This window comes from Periplaneta americana, chromosome 5 (assembly GCF_040183065.1).
Source record: "Periplaneta americana isolate PAMFEO1 chromosome 5, P.americana_PAMFEO1_priV1, whole genome shotgun sequence".
Classification (NCBI taxonomy): Eukaryota; Metazoa; Arthropoda; class Insecta; order Blattodea; family Blattidae; genus Periplaneta; species Periplaneta americana.
The window spans coordinates 184,675,428-184,688,660 of record NC_091121.1 but is presented as its reverse complement, the minus strand read 5'-3'; the positions used below and the strand labels follow the sequence as shown (position 1 = coordinate 184,688,660).

The 13,233-nt window shown below is 36.4% G+C and overlaps 1 protein-coding gene across 1 annotated transcript in view; it reads right to left on the bottom strand.

Annotated features, from left to right (window-relative positions):
* nompC (no mechanoreceptor potential C) overlaps positions 1–13,233 on the bottom strand; it is a 358,845-nt gene that overhangs the window by 113,038 nt on the left and 232,574 nt on the right. Inside the window, exons 6-8 of the mRNA XM_069826862.1 lie at positions 7,512–7,617; positions 3,409–3,605; positions 144–242 (exon numbers count right to left, since the gene is read on the bottom strand). Coding sequence (XP_069682963.1) covers positions 144–242; positions 3,409–3,605; positions 7,512–7,617 — 402 coding nt within the window. The remainder of the gene's footprint in view (positions 1–143; positions 243–3,408; positions 3,606–7,511; positions 7,618–13,233) is intronic.

Genomic DNA, 13,233 nt, shown 5'->3' with positions numbered 1-13,233 from the left:
ACGATATTCTTGGAGCAATGTCATATTGCGGGACATATTAATGTACATTTAAAGTTTATCTTCTGGTGCCGTGCAGTTGGTGAATACTAATACTAGATTCTACAAACTATGTCATTTACAATAGAAATATGTATGGTACTTACGTTGGTGGTGACGTCAACCTTCTCTCCTTTCTGGAGCAGAGTGTTGATGATTCCAACATGTCCATACCGCGCAGCAGTATGGATGCTACGTGCACCTCCCTGAAACAAAACCAGAAGTGACAGAGATCGTAGAATATTCTGTACTCCCTTTCATACCGAACATTGTTCCTTATCATGATCTTAGTTATCATCTTCCTCTTCCTTCTCCTCTCCGTTTCCATTCTCGTCATCATTGTCTTAAGGCTGGTTCACAATAAACCGGAAACGAGAATCGGAACGAAAACGAAAACGGTAAAATTGTTAAAATGTTTACATTTAAATGTGAGCATTCACAATTAACGAAAAGCTTGCCGGAGCCCGGGATCGGGAACGGAGAGTTGGCCAAGTTTCAACTTTGGCGTTCACGTTTCCGATCACAGCCCACTAGATTCATTCTATTGCCATCTAAAAGCTATTTTGTCGTCGTATATTTTGTAGCAAGAAGACCGTGACATAACCTATGCATTATTTTGTTCTGTGCTGTGCATCATGGAGCAACTTTTATTTTATAAGATTCTAATATTGAGTGTTGAGGAAAATCCTCACGTTTACGATAAGCGGCGCGCCTCGTATAAAGATGAGAAAATGAAGGAGAATACGTGGCTTTCAATAGCTGCATCTTTGAACACCGATCGTAAGTGAATCATATTTTATTACTGTATTGGTTGCATTACACTCTACATATTCACGCTTCAATTCAATAACTACTGTTGTGTTCATTTTTGTTGTATTACAAATGTTTCTTCTCTAATTATTTTACGTTATGGTAGACTTAAAATAGGTTGTGATAATAAAGATGCATGAGCATATTTATAGTACCGCACCTAATGAAATGTTTCAGTTGAAATTTCGAAGTTGGTTAACCTGTGTTTATATTGACTGCCTTGTACTCATGAGAGAACGCCATTGGTCAATTATACACAAATAACATCAGAATGCGTAATATCGACTTCACATATCGTTATTGACATACATATCGATATGCATAGTCGTCTACGTTCTCGGTTTATTGTGAACCAGCCTTTAGCCTTCTCCAATGTCACCCTCGCGATTGTTATTAAATATCTGCAATTAAGCCCTCCAGCTCCTGAATCCGATTGGTTCCTCCAACTTTGTTGGTCTTAACTCGGTATGGTTTTCTTCTACATACAATGAAGATCCTTTGCATATTGAAATTTTAAGTCTAGATTAGAAAGTATTCTGATGATTAAGTAATGATAATACTACAATGGTCTTATGGGTGCAATTTCCATTCTCGTTCTCGTTTCCGTTCCCGCCTTATTGTGTACCAGGCCTAACGGAAGATGATTTCTGTATGATGTTTCATTTTATGTGCTGAAAGTCTACAGGACATCAATCCGAAAGACCAGCTACTTAGGTTGGATAAAAAGAAATGGCAACAGTTCGATATTTCTGACATGGCTTTATTCACAGGGGTACAACATTTACGTACCTTCTATATAGTCGCTCCCCCCTTATTTATCACCTTTTGCCAAATGTTTGGAAGGCGTCGTACACCATCAGCGCGTCCATCTTTGTTGATGTTCCGTATTGACCGCCCTAAAGCACGGATAAGTTCATCTCTGGTATTGTACCGGGTCCCTCGCAGTGGTTCTTTCACTTTGGTGAAAAGATCGTAATCGCATGGATCATATCGAGTGAGTACGGTGGATGTTCCAGTAGTCCGCGTTTTCCGTCTGCCTTGGAGGTACAGCGTGGTGCAGTAATACCCCATCAATGTCATACGCCACAATGAACATCTCCTTCACAGCACTTTGTGTAGGGCGCACTTTCTTCGGACGAGAAGAACCTGGATGCTTCCATTCATTTGATTGACGTTTCAAGTTTGGTTGGTTCGTATGAGAGAGCCCAGGTTTCGTCCAAGAAAGTCGTCATCTTTCCTTTGGTACCGATCCAACAAGGCCTGTGCGACTGAATAGTGGTGCCATTGTTAAACCTCGGTAACCCAGAATGTCTTGCAGAATGTGGAGCACAGTTTTTTGACATACTCAGAATTCCGCTGCTAAATCACGAGCCTGCCTTCCCGGAACGCTTTAACCCATCGTGCCACTGTGCGATATGGCAACGCTGCATCGGCACATGCTTTATGCAGTCCCTGAAAACATTCTTGTGCACTACGACCTCGTGTCACTTCAATTTGATCCAGGAACGTTACTCTAGTTTTTTAAACGTGGTCTTAGGGCGCTCGCACTATCCTTAAGAACGTCAACGTTCTACACACTGCAGTAGATTGACAGAGTACTGTCGCCGCTGGCTGCACTAACTCATCTAACAGTCCTTGTTCATATCCGCACAGCTGGCAGCTCTCGAACGCACCATCGTCACGTGACAGCAATGTTGCCATTACTTTTTATCCAACCTGTGTATTTCTACCGCCAGTAAAGAAAGAAAACCTTCACTGGTAATGAAGTTACTCTATTTCCTCAGTCGGGAAATAGCGTGGGCTATACTTTACATATTACGCAGCAAATCTTCTTTTTACTGAAACTGTAGGCCTAGTGTAAAAGTGAAGATTTTTTATTCACAATAAACCTAGAATGGAAACTGGTATGCATATCGATATGTATGTCAATAATGATATGTGAAATCGATATTACGCATTCTGTGTTATATGTGTGTAATTGACCAATGTCGTTCTCTCATGAGAAAAAAAACCAGCCAGTATGAACACAGGTAAACCAACTTTACAATTCATGACACAAAATATTTAAGAATTTAATTCGCGTGGTAATCTGGTCACATATACACGTAGCATATATTGAAAGTGATTCTACTGAATTTCAGAGTTAGTTTGAAACGATACATGAAGAAGAAATTATGTCATGGCCTCCTTACTACAAAATATACGACGACCAAATAGCTTTATCATGGCAACAGAATGAATCTAGTAGGTTGTGATCGGGAACGAGAACGGCAAAGGTGAAATTTGGGGAACCCCACGTACTCGTCCCTGGGCTTCGCTTCTCGTTAATTGTGAATGTTCACATTTAAATATATACATTTTAACAATTGTTCCGTACTCGTTTTGATTCTGGTTCTCGTTTTATTGTGAACCAGCCTGTATTTCTACCGCCAGCAAGGGAAACCTCCACTGGTACTGAAGTTACTGTATTTCCTCAGTCGCGAAATTACCTGTGTAATAACGTAGGCTATGATTTAGTTGTCACGCAGTAAATCTTCTTTTTACTGAAACTGTAGTGTTTACCTTATTTGGCATGTGTAGATAGACTCCCTTCTTGAATAACATCATTGCACATTCCGCATGCCCGTTGAGGGATGCGATGTGCATGAGAGTGCTTCCATCTTTCGTTCGCTCGAAGATAGATGCCTTGTACTTGTCAGCTAGGAGTTCGATTACCGTTGCGTGGCCGTTCTCTGCCGCTAAGTGCATAGGAGTTCGATCTGAAAAACAACAACACAACAACGCCTTCATGCACATCCATCTAACAACAATGTAACTCAAATGAAATTACACACAAATGGGAGCAGTGTAGGAGAGAGTGGGGTTTTCGTACGCAGTGGATAAATGGTACGATCAAATTTCTACACATTTAAAGGACAAAACTAAAATTCGTTCAATCATTTATTATCGTAGTACATTGCTCTTTTAACTGACTCAGTATTCATTCATTCATTCATTCATTCATAGTGTTCGGCTCAAGGGCAGGTTTTTTTTACTGCAAACCCAGCTTTCTCCAATCTTTTTTTTTTTTTTTTTGTTATTTTCTGTCTTCCTCTTTACTTCCGCATATGACCCACATATCTTAATTTCGTCTATCATCTGGTATCTTCTTACTTACTTACTGGCTTTTAAGGAACCCGGAGGTTCATTGCCGCCCTCACATAAGCCCGCCATTGGTCCCTATCCTGAGCAAGATTAATCCAGTCTCTATCATCATATTCCACCTCCCTCAAATCCATTTTAATATTATCCTCCCATCTACGTCTCGACCTCCCAAAAGGTCTTTTTTCCCTCCGGCCTCCCAACTAACACTCTATATATGCATTTCTGGATTCGCCCATACGTGCTACATGCCCTGCCCATCTCAAACGTCTGGATTTAATGTTCCTAATTATATCAGGTGAAGGATGCAATGCGTGCAGCTCTGCATTGTGTAACTTTCTCCATTCTCCTGTAACTTCATCCCTCTTAGCCCCAAATATCTTCCTAAGCACCTTATTCTCAAAAACCCTCAATCTCTGTTTCTCTCTCAAAGTGAGACTCCAAGTTTCACAACCATACAGAATAATCGGTAATATAACTGTTTTATAAATTCTAACTTTCAGATTTTTTGACAGCAGACTGGGTGACAAAACCTTCTCAACCAATAATAACAGGCATTTCCCATATTTATTCTGCGTTTAATTTCCTCCCGAGTGTCATTTATATTTATTACTGTTGCTCCAAGATATCTGAATTTTTCCACCTCTTCGAAGGATAAATCTACAACTTTTATAGTTCCATTTCGTACAATATTCTGATCATGCGACATAATCATATACTTAGTCTTTTCGGGATTTACTTCCAAACCTATCTCTTTACTTGCTTCCAGTAAAATTCCCGTATTTTCCCTAATCGTTTGTAGATTTTCTCCTAACATATTCACGTCATCTGCATAGACAAGAAGCTGATATATCCCGTTCAATTCCAAACCCTCTCTGTTATCCTGGACTTTCCTATCCTTAGCAAGACAAATCCAGTCTCTGACATCATATCCCACCTCCCTCAAATCCATTTTAATATTATCTTCCCATCTACGTCTCGGCCTCCCCAAAGGTCTTTTTCCCTCCGGCCTCCCAACTAACATCTGATATCTTCTTCTGCCCCGAATTCTTCTCCCGTTCACCATTCCTTCCAGTACACCTTTCAGTAGGCTTTTTCTTCTCAGCCAATGACCTAACAAATTCCTCTTTCTCTTCCTGATCAGTTTCAGCAATATAGTTTTCATCTGGTACGATCTGTATAGTTTCATTTGACAATTTGCTCTACGTGATACGGAAAGAAAGAAAACACAAGGCAAGTGTTGCATTAATTGATTTTATGAAGGATGAGTGGAACGTAGAAAAATTCTCCCCGGTACCGGGATTTGAACCCGAGTTTTCAGTTCTACGTGCTGACGCTCTATCCACTAAGCCACACCGGATTCCCATTCCGATGCCGGATTGAATCCTCTAAATTTAAGTTCCACCTCTTGGGTTCCCTCTAGTGGCCTACCCTCATGCACTGCGTTATAAATGTATGACAGTGGCACAAAGTCCAGACATGTGCAGAGGTGCACTCATTATGAGTGACTAAGTGGCCGGGATCCGACTAAGCAATTATTTTTCTCATATCATATATTACTACGACGTACCGAAGTACATTTATGATATTTCCGTACAGAAATTCTGCGTCATCATATGATAAAGAATGAGTGGAACGGAGAAAAATTCTCTCCTGCACCGGAATTTGAACCCGGATTTTCAGCTCTACGTGCTGACGCTCTATCCACTAAGCCACGGAAATATCATATGTACTTCAACACATCGTAATAATATATTAATTGATTTAAACTGAATCATTATTGTCTTTATTTGATTTAAAGAAAATCTATTCACTTTTACCAAGGTTATTGTACAGAATAAATCACAAATAAATTTACTCTTAGAGCATTAATAAAGTCTGTCCAATATTTAAGGAAAAAATGGAGTAGATATACAGATGACACACTTAAAATAAGTTCTTCAATATAAGGAGGCTAGAAATAGATCTGTTTGTAGCATCATAATCTATATTCTTATACTTCGTGTAATAAGAAAGTAAAAAGTAGAAGTGGCAGGCCAACAAGAAGTTGAGCATCACGAGTTCACCATAGCAACGTGACAGTTCAGAACTTAGGTCACTTAACAGAACGTCACAACGTACCCATATATGAAACTAATAATAATAATAATAATAATAATAATAATAATAATAGCAATATAACAAACTAGTGGATTATAATCGCCGCGGCCTCATGCTCTAAGCGTCACGTTGTCACGTCTACTTCCTCGATAAGAATAAGCACTAGTTTGTTATATTGCTATTATTATTATTATTATTATTATTAGTTTCATATATGAGTACGTTGACATTTTTAACTCTTAATAATAACTCTTTAATAATAATTTTTATGCTCGACCATGCCGAAATGTGGTAATTATACACCTGGTAGCAGTCCTTTAATGCATGTCATTAAAGTACACCTACTCATTAAAGTACAGGTGTTCAGCCAATGACAACTCAGCTTACAGGTGTTCAGCCAATGACAAGTCAGCTTTGTACCGTTATAAAACCGCAAGTATCGATTATTCTCGGATATGCAATTGAAAGAGAATTAGCGAAAAGTCACGGAGGCTGGAAATCCAATATTGTCGCAGAAAGTTATGTTCTGTTACTATAATAATTAGCGTTAATTGTAAATAATATTCAAATAAATTCAATTTGTTATCTCGTTTTTCAATGTCGAATTCAATAATCAAAGTTATATCAAGTTTAACGGGATTACATCAAGGTCAATGACATTATTGTTCCTCGGAAAAAAACAATACTTTCGCGTCTGCGCACATCTCACAAGTCACGACCTAGAACAAGGTCACCTCCGATCTTGTCAGATACAAATAAAATGTATACATCTGAATAATTTCAAGTTAGAAATATGGTCGAGCATAAAAAGTCGTATGAAACTCTCCTATAATGGTAATTAAGAATCTCGTATGAAAATTATGAAACGAGCGCAAGCGAGTTTCATAAATATCCACACTTGCGTCTTAATTACTATCATTATAGGCTCGTTTAATAATGTACTATTAATCATATGCCTTAATGTTCGTCCTCAGCACAAGACATTGCAACCTCGGTTTTAGTCCACGTAGATTAGACAAGTAGGTGTCATTTAATAATGGAAGCAGCTTATTGGTTGCAATATTGAAATTGAGGCGAGTGATTGGAGCGGCGACATAAGAAATTGAAAACAATAATAGAATTAAATTTCAAAGACCTGCCGAATGTTAACCATGAGAGCGCGGCGATAATACTAGGGATTGTGCTGGGGAACATTTTAGTTGCGGAGGCAAGAAGTTTCTTAAGCGACTTGAACAGTAAATGGAGGAACAGATTTTTTTTATCGTTTCTTTAACTTGCAAATTCCAATTTAGGTTTTTATTCGAGAAAGAAACCAAGATTTTTTTACGACAGATGGATAAGGAATTAGTGTCGAGCATATGAGCACACAACACTAAATAAATCTTGTACTGATGTCATAGGACTAACATTTCCTCTTCACTCACCTTGATTGTCTGTGATAGTGGCGTTGGCTCGAACTCCATAGAAATACTTCACTAACGTTTCGTCACCCTCTGCTGATGCTATATGCAGCGCCGTCTGGCCTTCGCCCTGAAAATAAGAAAATTATCTTATTAAATCTTTATCTAACATCTATATACACTTTATTCTGCCCTCAGTAGTGTAGTGGTCACCACTTTTGTCGTCAGAAATCTCGGTTGAAATTTGACCTGGAGAAATGGATTTCTGACCTGGGTGCTGTTTATGTCAAATTGGGAAGAGAGCCAGTTTGCTCCGTGCAGTACCGTTTATGGAAGAATAACTCTGAATTAAAACAATATTCTATCTTCAGAACAGTCTATATTTCGGTCTCAAATATTTGTCACAGATTTTATCAACAGTAATGTCACTAGAGATTTTGATTTAGCTAGAGAAAATCAAAACTCGAGTGGGATTTAATTGACTATTACCCGATTAGAAGAAAGTATATAAAGATTAGAAGTAACGAAGTACTGTAATACAATAAAATATTAATTGACTTACGAAAATACAACTGTCTTCAAATGTATTATTGTACCATCTCAACATTACAAATATTAACTTAACGCTAGATGGCAGTAATGTGTTATGATTAGCTGTTTTCTTGTTATCAGTTGTGCTAACTATGGAATCTTCATTGAACTCTGTGGACGGTTACTAGACAAGAAGGCTTTGTTGATTCAGTTTCATTTTTATTAAAACAGTTGCATTCCACTTCAATTATCCGGATCCCAGTAATCAACGTCACTTGACAGATGATTTTCAATAAATCTTAGTATTAAACAATCTCTGATACGTGACTATCCACAATATCATATACCAGAAGCTGTAACATAACCTAAATAATATAAACAAGTGTTAGAAAAGTTTTAATTAGTGATGATGAAATAAACAAGAAAAGTTTTAATTAACTTACTTACTTACTGGCTTTTAAGGAACCCGGAGGTTCATCGCCGCCCTCACATAAGCCCGCCATCGGTCCCTATCCTGATCAAGATTAATCCAGTCTCTACCATCATATCCCACCTCCCTCAAATCCATTTTAATATTATCTTCCCACCTACGTCTCGGCCTCCCTAAAGGTCTTTTAGGGACGATGAAATAAAAAATAAACATGAATAATTTTAAAAGAAACAATTATTGAAAGTACAATTTTCAAGTTTGAATGTTTTGGTGGTTGGTGGTTCAGTTGATGTTATATTGGACGTGTGCGTAAAAGAAGTGAACTCGTTGATGTACATGGTGTATCCCTCAACATATTCAGGATTTCCGAATGGTGCCCTTCATTTTTTGTAAATAGGATTTCAGGGAAGATGCATAGCTATGGCCAGTGATCTTCATTAATTCTTGTTCTTGAATGCCAATGCGAGTCATATTTGAAACTGCTGTGCATCGACTGGAGTGGTTTGTAATTTTCTGTTTTTTGACGTCCAGACCAGTGCAGTTTGAAATGTTGGCAAACAAAGAAACAAATGCTAGGGTAGTGACAAAAATAAACAAATTCTAGGGAAAGGATAAAATTAAACAAATTGTGCGATAAGCAGCCCATGAATAGTTGAAAGACGTCCTTTCGTACCGTTTTATTGGTCAAAAGTAGTGTGACGTAGTAAAAGTGTAATAGTCACGATAAAGGTTAGTAAGGATTACTGTCTCCATGGTGATAAGTCTCCTTTACCAGATTTGATAAGAAAAACACTAAAGTTTGCAGTAATATCACAGTCTAGTATATAGTCACGAAGCTTGAGTTGTGAGGGTGCTAGGAACAACAGACTGTGCCGGTACTATTTCGCATTGTCTGCAATGAGGCGATATTAGCGATCCTAGTGGTTAGCAACTATCTCTGGATGCATATTTACTACGTATTGAGCTTCGTGACTGTATATACTAGACTGTGGTAATATACTGAATTATATTATTAAGGGGAGACACTCCACTGAAAATAATACAAATTTCCCCCAAAAAAAATTTTATCGGCTATTTCACTTCTTTGGAATGTATATTTTCATACCCTAAATCAGCCGTCATCAGCACAGAGCAACCTGGGGCTAGCGTCTCTTACCCGCGGAGAAGACACTGCACTATGGTGGTGTGCATTCGTAGCTGCTGGCGGGTATGCTCTCTATCTCTTCCTGCTGCACGACGGGGCACAACACGTTGCTCCGCTTACCCTCTAACCATTTCAGCGAATCCTGACGACCACTGCCGTAATTGGATTTAGTTGAATTATGATTACAAATGTATTTTTTTAATTAAGTTGTAAAGGAACGTGGCATTTAAAGAGCTGTCAAAATTATTTTTCCATCAATAATTTTTTTTTTTTACAAATTTCTGATTACAAATCTAGTAACTTTTTGTGCTAAAGTTGGCTTCCTGAAGTTACTGGATAAATGTAACGGAAGATAATTTTCATAGGTATGTGTTACATAAATATTCATTTTACTTTCAAGTCCATTTTTCCGCAAGTTTATTTTTCTTCATTCATCATCAACTTTTTTACGACAAATGTTAATCAATCTGGATGAAAATTTTACTTCAAGTATTTATGAGTTAGCTGCATGTTTCTGTGCATTTATTTTGTAAGAAACGCTGCTAGCTTATTTTATTAATATTTTTTTCAAGAATTACAGAAAAACAACATTTTCAAATTTAAAAAAAAATTATGAAAGTGAATAAATGAGCTATTCCATAAAATGAATGCATAGCAATGTTTCTCTATGTCTTGTAAATGTAATCTATACTTATATAACAAATCTGTAGCCGAAATTTTTCTGGTAATTTTCGATTTTCCAAAAATAATTGGTCCTAACATATATAATTAACAGCCCTGAAACCGAAAATCGCTTTTTTGACATTTTTGTTTGTATGTCTGTTTGTCTGTCTGGATGTTTGTTACCTTTTCACGTGATAATGGCTGAACTCATTTATATGAAAATTGGAATATAAATTAAGTTCGTTGTAACTAAGAATTTAGGCTATGTGGCATTCCAAATATTTTATTTAAAAGGGGGGGTTATAAGGGGGCTTGAATTAAATAAATCGAAATATCTCCCTTATTATTAACTTTCATGGAAAATATTACATAACAAACGTTTCTTTGAAAATAATTTCTGATGAGTTTTATTCCATACAAAATTTTGATAGGACTGATATTTAATGAGATAAATGAGTTTCAAAGTTACAATAACAACGCCATCTAAGGCGGTGTAATGAAATAAAAAACAAATGACTTCGTCTATAAGGGGCCTTGGACAACAACAATCGAAAGCTATGAAACATAGCCTACAGAGAATGTTTCTGTGTTTGTATGAAGTAATATCGGAAGCTAACTTAACCGATTTGTATAATAATTATTAATTCACCATTGGAAAGTGTAGTTTCTCTAGATGGACATAATGCTATAATGTTATTACAGTAACTTCTGAGTGAATCGAGGACAGGTAAGATTAAAATAGCTTCTTATGCACAGAAAACTTGATAGGCATTCGTTTCTTGTATTTCCTAAAATAATTTTTATGACCAAATGAGTGGTCTCTGGACCAATATGATCGCATTTTAATTATTTGGATGCAATTTAAATTAAGTAACATATTAAACGATTTATCCTTCTATCAAACACGAATGTTCCCTGGATTAAATGTCCTATTTTAATTATGTAATTACTTTATATTTATTTCTAACGGGTGCAGCGGAGCGCACGGGTACGGCTAGTAAAAATAAAGTGTAAAAATTGAGATTTTTACTAAAAAATTGGATTTGAAATTATTTATAAAAAATAGAGAAAACATAAAAAATAAAAAAGCCAGGAACATTTTGGAGTTCAAAATTTGGATTCTGTTAGTCCTTTACATAGTAAATATCCTTTCAAAATTGATTAAAAAATTATCATAAAAAAGTTGTCAGTTTTAGTGGAGTGTCTTTTTAAGAGAATTTGTGACATTGATTGTTCTTCCCGTGTACTCTTCATTTGTTAGAAGTGAACTGAGATAAGGACCAAAGATGTTTTCCCGATTATTATACTTTAAATTATTTTGTCCACGCATTCTTTCAGATAAAAAGTCTTACCGATTTTATCAGAAACAATTTATTGAATATGATGAAATTGATTTATTTAGGCCTATGACTGTTTGGATCTTAAGTTGTTGATGAAAGCGACGCATTGCGACAAATTTGGCAAACATGTTTCATTTTTAGGTAGAAGAGTAGACAATGTAAAACTTACATTTCACAAGTATTGTTGACGTAAACTAACTCTTTAGAACACAATCCGTTTGATTTTCAGTTGGTGACACTCTATCGCATACTTTCTTGTTCTAATGATGACAGAATGAGGTCTCCACAATGCGATCAGTTCAACTTATGACCGACAACTGAGCTTCTCTTGAAGTGTTCCGAGACTTTCCTTCCCATCCCCTCTACATAGCGTAACAAGAGATAACGTCTATGTTTATTTTTAGCTAGTCTAACCCCTAATAACGGCCGCCGCGAAAAACTTAGCAGCTTTTATGTAAGAATGACTTATGTACTTCTGAAATGTCAGGTGGCGATGGCGTGCAACCAATGGGGAAGATCGTAGCAAATAAAGATGATGGGGGAGGTGAATTATTTTCTGCAAAACAATCTCTTCTTGTAAGTCTTTTTAGATTGTGGATCTGTACTGACGTGCATGGAGTTGGTTGGAATTTTAACTCTTTTTATTCTGGTTGTCTATGCAGTATAAAAGGACATGTCAAGTCCATTAGCAAGGGTAATTAATTTGATAATATATACAGTAACTGATAAACAGTTTCACTTTGTAATATGAAGACACTTATGTTAAACTTGTAGTACCTAAAGTTTATAGTGCAAACTCAAGGCACAAGAAAAGATACTATCGGGAACTTAAATCATTTCGTGGCAGCTGTTTCGAGTTATTTAAGATTATAGAAATATTTTCGCATATTTAATGTGCACCATGACATGAAGTAAAAATATATTTGGAGATTAAAAGGGGAAGAGTTATCAAGGTAACAAAGCCAACTCGACCAAAATAATTCGCATTAAAAGATTACCCGAGTTTAGTTTTAACTAGCCTATATCAAATATTACAAGATATTCAGTTCTCAAATCGAAACGAGTGCGCGAAAGAGACTTTCGTACTAGTTAAGTACAATATTTTTTGGCACAACTACATGGAAATTATATATGAATTAATGTTCATTAAATAAATTACAGACTATTGAAATTTTTGTAGGTTAGGAGTCACGGCCTATAATACTACAATGTCTGTATTATAGTAGGTCTAGTTATAACGTCATGATTGTTGTGTAGCTATACGCTGGTGTTTGTTTATTCTGAACCATGCAAAAACTCAAAATGGCTTTATCAAAAAATATATTTTGTTCTGATATTAAGAGAGAGATTCTAAGGAAGCTTTATGTAAATTAATACATAGAAAATCTAAAGAACGACAAATGAAGAAATTTGTTTTTTTAACAATGGACGAGATGTAACAATGTGGAATTAATAACGGAACACGTAATTCTTGTGTGTTTTCAATCAAAAGGTATGTCTGCTTATAATGTGTTAAGCTGTGGCTATGAAATTGTTTGTATATTATTTCTGTTTCTGTAAGTAAAGCTAAATAAGACTATCTGTTAGCAATTTTAGTAGACTAGAAGGAATTATCTACAATTTCTGTGTTCATAGTTT